Source organism: Phyllosticta citriasiana, assembly GCF_038021145.1.
Source record: "Phyllosticta citriasiana strain CBS 120426 chromosome Unknown IWZ02scaffold_8, whole genome shotgun sequence".
Lineage (NCBI taxonomy): Eukaryota > Fungi > Ascomycota > Dothideomycetes > Botryosphaeriales > Phyllostictaceae > Phyllosticta > Phyllosticta citriasiana.
Window position 1 is genome coordinate 1,320,155 of NW_027117285.1, and position 11,687 is coordinate 1,331,841.

At 56.7% G+C, this 11,687-nt stretch overlaps 3 protein-coding genes across 3 annotated transcripts; all 3 read left to right on the forward strand.

The window, feature by feature from the left end:
• Positions 1-1,063: 1,063 nt before the first annotated feature.
• Positions 1,064-4,959, forward strand: IWZ02DRAFT_470313 (leptomycin B resistance protein pmd1; the record flags this gene model as incomplete). The annotated part of the gene is made up of 2 exons (XM_066768791.1): positions 1,064-3,894; positions 3,951-4,959. The coding sequence occupies 2 exons, from the start codon at positions 1,064-1,066 to the stop codon at positions 4,957-4,959; spliced, it is 3,840 nt and encodes a 1,279-aa protein (XP_066621851.1).
• Positions 4,960-5,339: 380 nt separating this feature from the next.
• On the forward strand, positions 5,340-6,678 carry IWZ02DRAFT_299001 (uncharacterized protein). The gene has a single exon (XM_066763901.1). The coding sequence runs from the start codon at positions 5,721-5,723 to the stop codon at positions 6,582-6,584; it is 864 nt and encodes a 287-aa protein (XP_066621852.1). The 5' UTR covers positions 5,340-5,720; the 3' UTR covers positions 6,585-6,678.
• IWZ02DRAFT_298987 (L-lysine 6-monooxygenase (NADPH-requiring)-domain-containing protein) lies at positions 6,519-8,570 on the forward strand. Its single transcript, XM_066763900.1, has 2 exons — positions 6,519-7,674; positions 7,722-8,570. Exons 1-2 carry the CDS (start codon positions 6,773-6,775, stop codon positions 8,308-8,310), a joined length of 1,491 nt encoding a protein of 496 aa, XP_066621853.1. The 5' UTR covers positions 6,519-6,772; the 3' UTR covers positions 8,311-8,570.
• The last annotated feature ends 3,117 nt before the right edge of the window (positions 8,571-11,687 follow it).

Consider the following 11,687-nt stretch of genomic DNA (forward strand, 5'->3'; position numbering starts at 1 on the left):
ATCCATCCTCACCAGCGCCTGTCAGCCCCTTGGGTTGCTTTCCGTTTCACCTGACATGGCACAATGCCCGTCATGGCTGCCACCGACGCCTTGGTTTAGCTGGACCTTTGGTCGGCACCATGCCGCCACGCCCTCAACCACCCTCCTCCGCCCGATCTCGGCCACGAGGGTGAGTGACACTGGGCAGCCCAGCTCGGACGCGGTGGCCGGGCCCTTTAATCTCATCTGATGATCAGATAAGTAATGGAAACTCGTCAGCCCTCTCACAGCCGCCGCCCTCTTGCTTTTTTGCATGCCCAGCGTCCCATTCGGAAGGCCCGTCGGACTCGATTCTGGTTTTGCCCTAGTTTCTCCGCTGCTCTGTGCGGATCAGATATGCCCCACAAACTCTGTCTTTGGTCTAGCTACCGCGCCAGCATCCCTGCCCTTCGTCTCGGTGTGCATCTTTGCGCTCGCTTTACCGGCGCACACTCCTCCTCTACGTGTTTTAGTGGGAGCTGTGGCACACGGATCATTTGCCATGCTTCGCTGGCCCTTAGCTCGACCGCGCCGGCAGAGGCGCCGCCTCAGACTTATGCCGCTTGACTTTTCCTCTCTGTCTGCCCCCTCTTATCAGATCTTTCCCCCCCCCCCCCCCCCCCCCCCTCCTAACCACCGTCTCTTTTCCACCCTCTTTCGTTACGTGGGACGCCTCTTGAAGCGCCGAATCTTGTCGCCGTTTCGTCTTGTCCGCCTCGCCTTCCTTGACGACACGGTGCATGGTCCATCTCTTCCAGGAGAGCCAAGTTTTTTTCTTTTTCTGCGGATACGACAAGTCATGGTCCATATTGCTTAAGTCAAGGACTCGTCTACCCCGATCCTCTCAAAAGGCATTGAAGCCTACCTCTGAGCTGGGCAACTTTCCCTCCAAATCGACACCCTGATGGAGGCCTCCAGCGTCCCTACCGAGCCTCAGGTGCTCGACAACGTCGTCATCACCAATGTCGAAGGCGACGTCGTCCACGGAGATGCAGTCTCTCAACATCGCCAGAGCCGAGTCGAGCAATGGCCCCGCGATGCCGACATGCAAACGATCAGCACCGGTCAACCTCGAGCGTGGCACGCTGAAATAGGCGGCTTCCCTCAAAAGGTATTCCGCAGAATCTCCGGCACCAACCCCTTCAAAACGTCCTACTTCGCCCTCTTCCGGCCGCTCAAGACTTTCCAAGACCGCTTCATTCTCTTTGTCGGCGTCTGCTCCGCCCTGGCCGCCGGTGCACCTCTTCCCGTCATTGGTCTCATCTTTGGAGACCTGATCAACACCTTCCCGCCGACTCCTAGTCAACTCCAGACCTATGTCGGGGAATTGCTTGGTGTTGCTGCGGCCTACTTCGTCGTTACATGGGCTTGGGCAGTATGCTGGGGAATTGTCGGCGAAAGAATCTCCCGCGGTCTGCGTGAGGCCCTGGTCGAGAGGGCCATGGGTATGGAAATGTCCTACTTCGACACCGAGTCCCCCGACATGACGGGCATCCTCACCGAGAAGACCCAGACTGTCCAGATGGGCACTTCGGAAAAGGTTGGACTGTTCCTCCAATCAATCGCGTACTTCATCGCGGCATTTTGCGTCGGATTCTACCTCGATGCCGAATTGACTGGCATTCTTCTGGCAGCCGTCATTCCAACAATGTTCACCATCGTGACTGTTGGCTCCAAGGCTGTCGCCAAAATGCAAAAGAAAGCGGCAGACATTTCGGAGAAGGCGGCCGCCATTGCCGAGAGCTCGATCAAGGCCGTCCAGGTCGTCCAAGCATTCGGAATCGCCGACACGCTCGCCGACGAGTACCTGAAGCTGTTGAGGTCAGCCGTCAGCGTTGGTGTCAGAAAGTCGATTGCTGGAGCGGTCATGCTGGGCTCAGTCTACTTCACCGCCTACTCTGCCAACGCCCTTGCCTTTTGGGAGGGCACTCGTCTTCAGGAGCAACGCGGCGAAGGGGGCCAAGCAGGAACCATCTACGCCGTCGTCTTTTTGATTCTCGATGCGGCCTTCGTCGTGGGACAGTTTGGTCCTTTCCTCTCGACCTTTGCCACTGCGGCTGGTGCTGGTGAATCCATCTTTGAGGTCCTGGACCACCCTGAAGCGCACATCGACGTGTACAACGACGAAGGCGACAGCCCTGAGCCTGCTACTTTTGCAAGTGGCATCCGTTTCGACAACGTCACCTTTGTGTATCCTGCTAGACCGACGGCCAGGGTCCTCAACAGCGTCAGCCTCGATTTCCAGCCCGGTGCCGTCAACGGAATTGTCGGTACCTCTGGCTCTGGCAAGTCTACCGTGACCAGCCTTCTCCTGAGATTTTATGACCCATCCTCGGGAAGGATCACCATTGGTGACAAGGACATCAGGTCATTCAACGTCAAGGCACTCCGTTCGCGCGTCTCGGTCGTCAACCAAGAGCCTGTCCTTTTCACGGGTACGATCTTGCAAAACATCAGCTACGGCCTGGGCGAAGACCACGGCCTTTCTGACGAAGAAGTCCTCCGCCGCTGTGAGGTGGCTGCTCAGGAGGCCGCCTGTGACTTTTTTGACATCCTGCCTGATGGAATCAACACTCGCGTCGGAAGCTCTGGCCACACCAACCTGTCTGGTGGTCAGAAGCAGCGTATCTGTCTTGCCCGTGCGCTTGTTGGCAATCCCTCTCTTTTAATTCTCGACGAGTACACTAGCGCCATGGACGCCACTAGCGAGGCATTGGTCCTCCAGGCTCTCGAAAGAGCCACGGCTGTCGAAGGCCGTACGACCATCATCATTGCCCATCGTTTGGCCACCATCAAGAATGCTGCCAAGATCATGGTCATGGAGCACGGCAACCTTGTCGAGGAAGGTACGCACGAAAGCCTCTGCGAGCAGAGTGGCTTCTACAAGCGTCTGGTCGACTCGCAAAAATTCGACAAGACAGCTGCAAGTGCCTCGAAGACATCATCTCTCACGGCTGCTCCGAGCATTGTGCCTGTTGTCGTGGGCGACAAGGAGAAGCAGGTCGATGGAAGCGAAGGCGAAGCTTCGGAGGCCAAGGCCAAGGAGAACGAGGCTGACAGGGGTGAAAAGCTTGGCATTGGCGGCATGCTGAGGAGAGCCTTTGCCCTCAGCAAGCCTGAGGCGCCCTTTATCGCCCTTGGACTCTTCGCCTCGATCGTCAGTGGTGGCATCATTGTCGGCGAGGCTCTGACTTTTGGTCACGTCGTGTCGACATTGAACAACGACTCGGATGCACCGAACTTTGAAAGCAAGGTCGACTTTCTCTGCCTCATGTTCTTCGTCTTATCCCTGATTGCACTCTTCGGACACTGCACGAGCGGCAGCTGCTTCGGTTATGTCTCGCAGTGGATGCTCATGCGCATCCAAGACACGTCTCTGCGCAACATTCTGCGGCAGGACGTCTCTTGGTTCTCGAAGCCCGGACACTCGTCGCACTCGCTCATGTCCAAGTTGAGCATGGATGCTGGCTCCATTAGCGGTCTCTCTGGTGTCATTCTGGGAACCGTCTTCTCGGTCACTACCTCGATCTGCGGTGGCATGGTTCTTGCGCACGTGGTTGCGTGGAGAATTGCCGTGGTTCTTCTTGCTGCTGTTCCAATCATGCTGCTCGCTGGCTTCTTCCGCCTGCGCGTCCTCTCAATGGCTCAGGAGCGCCAGGAGACGTCATATAATGACGCTGCGGCGCTGGCGTCAGAGGCTTGCGCGGCCATCCGCACTGTTGCTGCGCTTGGACGTGAGCGTCACGTTCTCAAGCAATACCGCGAGGCCATTCAGGGTCCTTACGAGCAGAGCTTGAAGTTCACGCTGACGGGTAACATTCTGCTGGCTTTCTCGCTCGCAATTACTTACTTTGTGTACGCTCTTGCGTACTGGTGGTAAGAATCACGTAACATGCCGGAGTACTTGGACGAAATGCTAATGACACTGACAGGGGTGCCAAAAACGTTCGCGAGGGCTACTATGGCGAGCTGGAATTCTTCATTGTGCTTCCGGGCCTCCTTTTCTCTGCTCAGTCCGCAGGACAAATGTTCAGTCTTGCGCCCGAAGTCAGTCGGGCCAAGACTGCGGCTCGCAATGTCTTCAAGCTCCACGACGAGAAGCCATCGATTATCCTCGACTCTCCCGAAGCCAAGAAGCTGTTGCTCTCATCGGCCGAGTCTCTGCCTCTGCTTGAAAAGGCCGGCAGCAAGAACAAGGCAGGCACGCTCGAGTTCAAGAATGTCGACCTGGCGTACCCGTCCCGGCCGGACACGCTGGCGCTCAAGGACATCAATCTGTCGATCAAGGGCGGCGAGTTTGTCGCCTTTGTCGGACGGTCAGGCGCGGGCAAGTCGTCTACAGTATCGCTGATTGAGCGCTTCTTCGACCCAGTGGCCGGAAGCGTGTCAATGGACGGCGAGGACATCCGCAACATTGCGGTGCACTCGCACCGGTCGCGCATTGGACTGGTGGAGCAAGAGCCCAACCTGTTCCCGGGCAGCATCGAGTACAACGTCGGACTCGGAGCACGGCCTGGACACAAGGTGACGCGCGAGGACGTGGAGAGGGTGTGCAAGATGTGCGCCATGCACGACTTCATCATGGGGCTGCCCGAGGGCTACAACACCGAGTGCGGAGCCAATGGGTCCCGGTTGTCGGGAGGACAGCGACAGCGGCTGGCAATCGCTCGGGCGTTGATTCGCGACCCGGAAATCTTGCTGCTGGACGAGGCGACGTCGCAGCTCGACGCCAACAGCGAGAAGGAGGTGCGACAGGCGATTGCGGCGGCGTCTTCGGGGCGCACGACGATAATGGTGGCACACCGGCTGTCGAGCGTGCAGTTTGCCGATCGCATCTTCGTGTTCAATGCAGGCAGTATTGCGGAGCAGGGCAAGCACGACGAGCTGGTGGCTCTCGGAGGCATCTACGCCAGCATGGTCGAGACGCAGCAGCTCGACTAAGGCAGGGGAGCAGATGCGAAGCAAAAGTGATATCCGAGGTATATATGTTGTACATAGATATACATAGTCATGACAGGGGGACGAGTGGCAGGAACAAGCGACTAGCATGGCATGAGGGGCGTTTTTTCTTTTCTGGTTTTTTTTTTTTTTTTTTTCTCTTTTTTCCCCCTAGAATCTGACGAGTTGAGATTGACGGCAGAATTTAAGCTTGTAACATAATCATAAAATAGGGCTTGTTGATCGGGTTCGGATGTGGAGAGGATTTGCCTCGCATCAGGCACAGTGGGTGTTGAGAAAAAGTTCGCTTTTCAGTCTATGTATGTCCAGTGGTGGACAATCGCAGCTCTCGCGCTTCACTGGCTAAATGGAACGAATTGGAGCCGGGACTTGTCGGGACTTACTGGTGAGGTACGTGATGGAGTGAGTGGTTGAGATGTGGGGGGCAGCTAGCCGCGTGGGGTAGAGAAGCCGGGGGAAGTGAGTTGAGTTGGCAGATGAAGGGGTGACAATGGGACGTTTTCCTCGTGTGCTTAGGCGAAACCGGCCGAGCAGAGGGAGATTTTTTCCTTGGAATCGACGGATACAGAAGACTGCGGTGGTGGTGGGTGAGCAGGCATGACTGGAGCATGGATGGCGTCAGCGGCAGTAGCCGCGAGAGGTGCAGCCAGTGACAGTGATGGATGAGTACAGTGACCGGGACGGCGGGGGCCTGAAACAGAAAAATCAGACAAGCGACCCCGCCTGAGCACGAGCCCCTGCCGATGCTCGGAGCGGATCAGATAATTCTTTGCGGTTTAGCGCCCTCGCTCCTTGCTGCGGCCTTGTTCGGGCCCGGGCGTCGACCTTTTTCCGCCGACTCGATCAGGCTTGGCAGGCGTGGCAGGCTTGGCAGGCAGACAGGCAGGCAGACAGGCAGGCAGGCATCCAGGCATCCATCAGCTTCGGACTCTCCCCGGATTTTGTCGCTCATCTCACTGAGTCTGAAAGACGAAGGAAAAGAGGAAAATAGAAAAAGAGAAAACCCCCGACCCCGGTGCTGGCATCCACATCATCATCACAGGCCCATGTGGCAAGGCCCCGGTGGCTGCCCGACATTCCTTCGGTTGGTCGACTCTGGCCGGACGCGTCTCCTACGCGGCTATAACCTTCCATCTCGGTCGACTGCTGACTTCGATGCCCCCCGTCCAGCATCTTCACTGCCCACAGCCTCGCCGACAAAAAATTTTGTCCACCGGCCGCTCGACCTTTGCAGCACCCTCCCGATGATCTTATCTAATTATCTGATGATCTTGGGCACTCCCACGGGGTGGGCCGATACACCGGAGCCGCTTGAGGTGGTTTGTCGAGACACCAACCATCTCTACCCATTTCTGCGACGACAAACCTGGGCCTCTACCATGGCCATTCCGTACTTAAATTCCCCCCGCCGCCGCCCAGACGGACCTTGCACGTTCAAAACATCGCTGCTCACTCATCCCCGCCAGAGCTTTCCCCCCCCCCACGCACAAGACCTCTTCCCGTCTTGGTTGCTTTGCAATTGCGTCACCACAAAGGTAAGCCCTCCCACCGCCGCTGAGAAATATCCCCCTCGCCATTCGCCAGCCTTCTTGCATCCTTCCTGGTAGAGACCGCCTCTGCTGTTCCAGTAGACACACACATCTGCACCAGAAAGCTTGCCCGATCTCCCCTGTCTTATATCCGGCCTTCCATGGCTAATCGCTGTCTATAGTCGCATGTTTTCTGAGCTCTCGTCTGTGACGACTCCAGTACCAATTCTGATTTCCAACGAAACCGCATACAAAAACTTGTCACAATGAGCCCTCACGCCGACTCGCCCCTCTCGAGAACTGGCTCGCCCGACCAGGCTGCGCCCCCGCAAAACAACAACCAGCCGCTTCGCAGCGTCCACCGCGCCATCCAGCCCAAGATGCACAAGAACACCTCGTACCTCAAGCCTACGCCCGAGAACGAGCTCCACGACCTCGTCTGCGTTGGCTTTGGCCCGGCTTCGCTCGCTATTGCCGTGGCCCTCAACGACGCCATTGAGAACGGCCAGATTGGCCGCGTCCCCAAGGTTGCCTTCGTCGAGAAGCAGCCCCGGTTCGCTTGGCACGCCGGCATGCTCCTCGATGGCGCCAGGATGCAAATTACTTTCTTGAAGGACATGGCTACTTTCCGCAACCCGCGCAGCCACTTCACCTTCCTCAACTACCTGTTCCAGAACAACAGGCTGGTTGACTTTACCAACCTGAGCACTTTCCTCCCCGCTCGTGTCGAGTACGAGGACTACATGAAGTGGTGTGCCAGTCACTTTGCCGATGTCACCTCGTACGGCCAGGAGGTCGTCCAGGTCGTCCCTGAGAAGACGACCGTCGACAGCAAGGCCATCGACTCCTTTGTCGTCACCTCCCGCAACCCGGTCACGGGTGAGACGTCCACTCGCCGCGCGAGGCACGTCGTCATTGCCACTGGCGGTCAGGCCAAGATACCCGAGCCTTTCCCCCAGAACCACCCCCGCGTCATTCACTCTTCGCAGTACAAGTACACTGTGCCCAAGATCTTGACTGAGCGCGATGCTCCCTACACCATTGCCGTCATTGGTGCCGGTCAGAGTGCTGCCGAGATCTACGAGGACCTCCAGAAGCACTACCCCAACTCGCGCACCAACCTCCTCATCAGGGGCCAGCACCTGCGCCCCAGCGACGACTCTCCTTTGTAAGTTTTTACGCCAAATTGCACCAAGCAAAGCTGACCGCCTCCAGCGTCAACGAAATCTTCAACCCCGAGCGCGTCGAGGACATGTGGACCCGTGACCCCGTCCTGCGCAACAAGACCATCCTTGAGGACAAGCAAACCAACTACGGCGTCGTGCGCCTTGAGCTGCTTGAGCGCCTCTTCGAGACTCTGTACCTTCAGAAGATGAAGTACGACTCGGAGGAAGACTGGCCGCACAAGATCCTCAACTTCCGCGACGTGATGGCCGTCGAGGAGTCGCCCTCCAAGCCCGCTGGCGTGCGCTTGGTCATCCAGAACCGCGGTGGCGACTTCTGCGCCGCGCTCAAGGGCAAGGACACCGAGGAGCGCCTCGACGTCGACCTTGTCGTCGTTGCCGCTGGCTACGTGCGCAACGCGCACGAGAACATCCTCGCTGGCAGCAAGTGGCTGATGCCCGGCGGGGACAAGGCCAAGTGGGTCATTGACCGCAACTACAAGGTCCAGACCGAGCCCGGCAAGGTCGCCCCAGAGGCTGGCCTTTGGCTGCAGGGCTGTAATGAAATGACGCATGGTGTAAGTCTTTGCAACCACCCCTTTTCTTGTCTTTTACAAATTCTGACGACGTGCTGCAGTTGAGTGATACCCTTCTCTCTATTCTCGCTATTAGAGGCCACGAGGTTGTCGAGTCCGTCTTTGGCACCGGCAACACGGCCCACGCTGCCAAGGCTGTGCCCGTCAACGTCAACGGCCACGCCGAGGGCATTGCCCAGCAGCTGTAAATATCTTTCCCTTTCTTTCACTTCTCATGATACGTATTGTACCACTTCTTGCTTTCTAAACTTTTCATGCTTTTTTGTTTGGAAATCATCTAGGGTATTTTCGGTCATCCAAAAAATAAGCAGCAGATGAGACGGGATGGAGACATCACACCGGCAAGGTGTGCACCCACCCACTACCCACCCACCCAATGTGGATAGAATGCACGGAATTTGAAAGCATTTTGATACTATGCAAAGGTTCCCTTTGTCTCTAATAAGAGATTATTGACGAGCGCGAAGTCTTGCTGCGCTTTTCCCGTATCAAGCACAATCTCCACCATCATCGACACATTGACCGGTCAAATGGCATCACAGACACATCCATCACAGCTGAGCGACTCCATCAGCCATCCATCTCCATCTCCGCAAACGGGCGCGCAGACACGTACACCGGCCGCATCAGATTAGGTCGCGAAGACCGGCGACGGCAGCAAATGCCGTGTCCGAGACTTACGCGAGCGAGGTACCTGACCTGGTGAGGAGAAGCGAGGCGAGGCGACGGGAGAGGTCTGGCTTAAGACCGACGCCGACGACGACGACGACTCGCAGCAGAGCTTTGCCATCGCTCCTTCAAATCCAATCGTTGTCAATTTTGTCCTGCGAAACTGTGCCTTTCTTTGATCTCAACAGTCCACCACGGCCGATACTTGCCTGTAGAGTTGCGACCCCTGAGCCTGGTCGCACCTCTCTCACATAGCACCGTCGTTGGGGTGTCTTTTTTTTTTTTTTTTTTTTTTTTTTTTTTCCCTGTGTAGATGCCGCTGCGAGAGGGCCGAATGTGGAGCTGATTACGCGTATGCATAAACTGCTCGAGTTGGCGCTTACTTGAGGGCGTGGTTGGTGTGGGTCTGGTTGCGACTGAGGGGAAAGCAGCAGTCCAGGACGGACTTCGATTCGGCCAACTTGGTGGGTGAGAAGTTATGAAGGCGGGTGACGTCGCTGGTAGATTCTCGAGGGGAAGTAATTGAGCATCGTTTTGGTGATGTTGTTGGTCGTGGTGTCGTCGTTGTGGAGTCAGTGATGGCGTTTCGACTTGCCTGCATTCACCTTTGTCGACGCGCCATCCGCCGAGGCCGTTCTTATCTTTTTCTCTTTCATCTTCTCCTTGGAGCCGTCGCGTCTGTTCTATTTTCTTCTCATTAATCACCGCGCCAGTCGTCCAAAAAGGCAAGTCTTGCCCTGGTTACTGTCGAAGCGGCTTGACTTGGCCTTCCATCATCCTTCTTTCTCGTAGCGGACCCCTACTACACACTCCAAGCCTCAAGTACTTGCTTACCCGTCGCAGCAAACTCGACAGACTAATCTCTTCGCCGATAATAAGCGCGTCAATCCCTCTCTCCTCTCACTCGCCGCCTTCTCCACTATTCACCTCCATACACGCAGAGATAAGAGAAGACACCCACGCAGTTTCCCATGTCCTGCCAGCCTCGTCCATCCAACTTGTCTCTCGCCCTGCCAGCCCGTCAGCCAGAAAGCCGAACCAACCGGGCGCTCGCGTCGCCATCTCGTCTCGCATCTGCGTCCGCGCCGCCGAGCGCAGCAGAACATGCTGTGCGTCCGTATCCACGACTCGCCCATGTAATGCATCCCCCCGTCCCGTAGCCTTGGCTCTGGGTCGCCGTTATCAATCGCGTATCTATCTAGCATCCGTCTCGGCGCCGTCGGGCCTCACGAGCGCCTCGCTCTGCCTGCCCTGTCGTGTTCGATGCCCGCCGGCCGCTCACGCTCACCGGGTGAGCTGACGCGATGCCCTGGTTTTGGCTTCTTGGTGGTGTTGGTCGGGAGCCGGGAAGGGAGAGGTCGAGATGAGTCCATGCATTTGTCATGCCTGTTGATTTTGCGACTAGTCGATTCTTACTTTTTGGTGTCGACTGTGTGGGCGATACTTGCGATTTGATTGCACGATCAGAAGACTGGGATTATTGCCATTGAACAGTGGGTAGATGGGTTGGAAGGGGTGGCTTACTACATAGTTGAACCGATCGCGTGCGGGGATCGGCTTACCCCTGAGCGGGTTGTCCAACGACGAAATATGTTCGCATGCTCTGTCTCTTTGCAGATATTTCACTCTTTGGTCAATACCGTAGAAGACCATCAAGACATGAATTACCTTCGAATTCAGTCAAAGGCTCCACCTCTCCAGCTCTAAATCAATGATCCATCACCACTTCCACTCATCATTCTCTAGTGCCAGCGCAAGCCTACCTAGCGATAAGCAAACCAGCCTCTATTACGACTCTTCCAGTTCAAAACTCAAAACCCTTCCAATCGCGTCAAGTCTTTTACTAATGCGCTGCCACCTTTCAGCTGTCGCATTTGGCCCATCAGAGCGGGAAAAAGGAAAGATAAGAAACTTAAACGCCTCACTCGCATGCATCTTTGCACACACCTATGATCACACCACTATTGTTTTTCGGGGCCATCGCGATTGCGTGCAGTCGTTCATGCCATTCTTGTTGCTCTTGTCGTTCACTCCCTGTCCCTGAACCGCGCTCTCGTTTGGTTGCCCTCGTCGCTGACTTCACGCATACATGGCCCAGACAAGACACCACTTGCCAAAACAACAGACGTCCTCAGACAGACGGCAACCCAAGCCCATTCATTCATTCAGCACCTAGTCCAGCAAGCAAACGCTTCGGCCCACGACTCACGCAGCACCACCATCTTCTCGATGCCCGCCCGCATCCCCCAATCACTCCCCTGCGCGCCAAAAAACAAAAATCGAGTAGACCCGAGCACGAACGACAAGGACCAGGCCAACGGGACAGCCGCCCGCGGGGGCGGGAAGCCAATCACGGCCGCCATCTCAAAGTCAAAATGGCAAAACGGCGCTGCACATGGCAGCGGCGGCCAGTCAGTTGAGGACGGCACGGCACGGCAGGCAGGCAGGTACGGCAGCCCGGGTACGTCGCCGCGCGGCCAATCAGACGCGCGCTATTAGAAACGGGGAGATGCGATACGGCGGCGTTGATGGGGATGGGCGGTGGGTGTCGCCGCAGTGTGGTTGTGGGGTGGGAAGTGGATCGATGATGGATGATGGGGTGACATGGTGGGTGCAGTGAAGCTGAGCTGAGCGGTGGTGGCGATCGCGCGTTGGTCGTGCAGACGTCATGCACTTTGCTTGGGAAGTGGCGAGTCGGGTCGGTTTGGCGTAGCTAAGGTAGGTAGCTGGCGTTGGAGTGCTGCACATAGGAT

What these genes read in the sequence shown, in the direction of transcription:
- IWZ02DRAFT_299001 (XM_066763901.1), top strand. Translation starts at nt 5,721, where the DNA reads ATGCTCGGAGCGGATCAGATAATTCTTTGCGGTTTAGCGCCCTCGCTC.
- IWZ02DRAFT_298987 (XM_066763900.1), top strand. Translation starts at nt 6,773, where the DNA reads ATGAGCCCTCACGCCGACTCGCCCCTCTCGAGAACTGGCTCGCCCGAC. An exon ending in CCCAGCGACGACTCTCCTTT is followed by an intron (nt 7,675 to 7,721) that starts GTAAGTTTTTAC and finishes GACCGCCTCCAG; the next exon opens with CGTCAACGAAATCTTCAACC.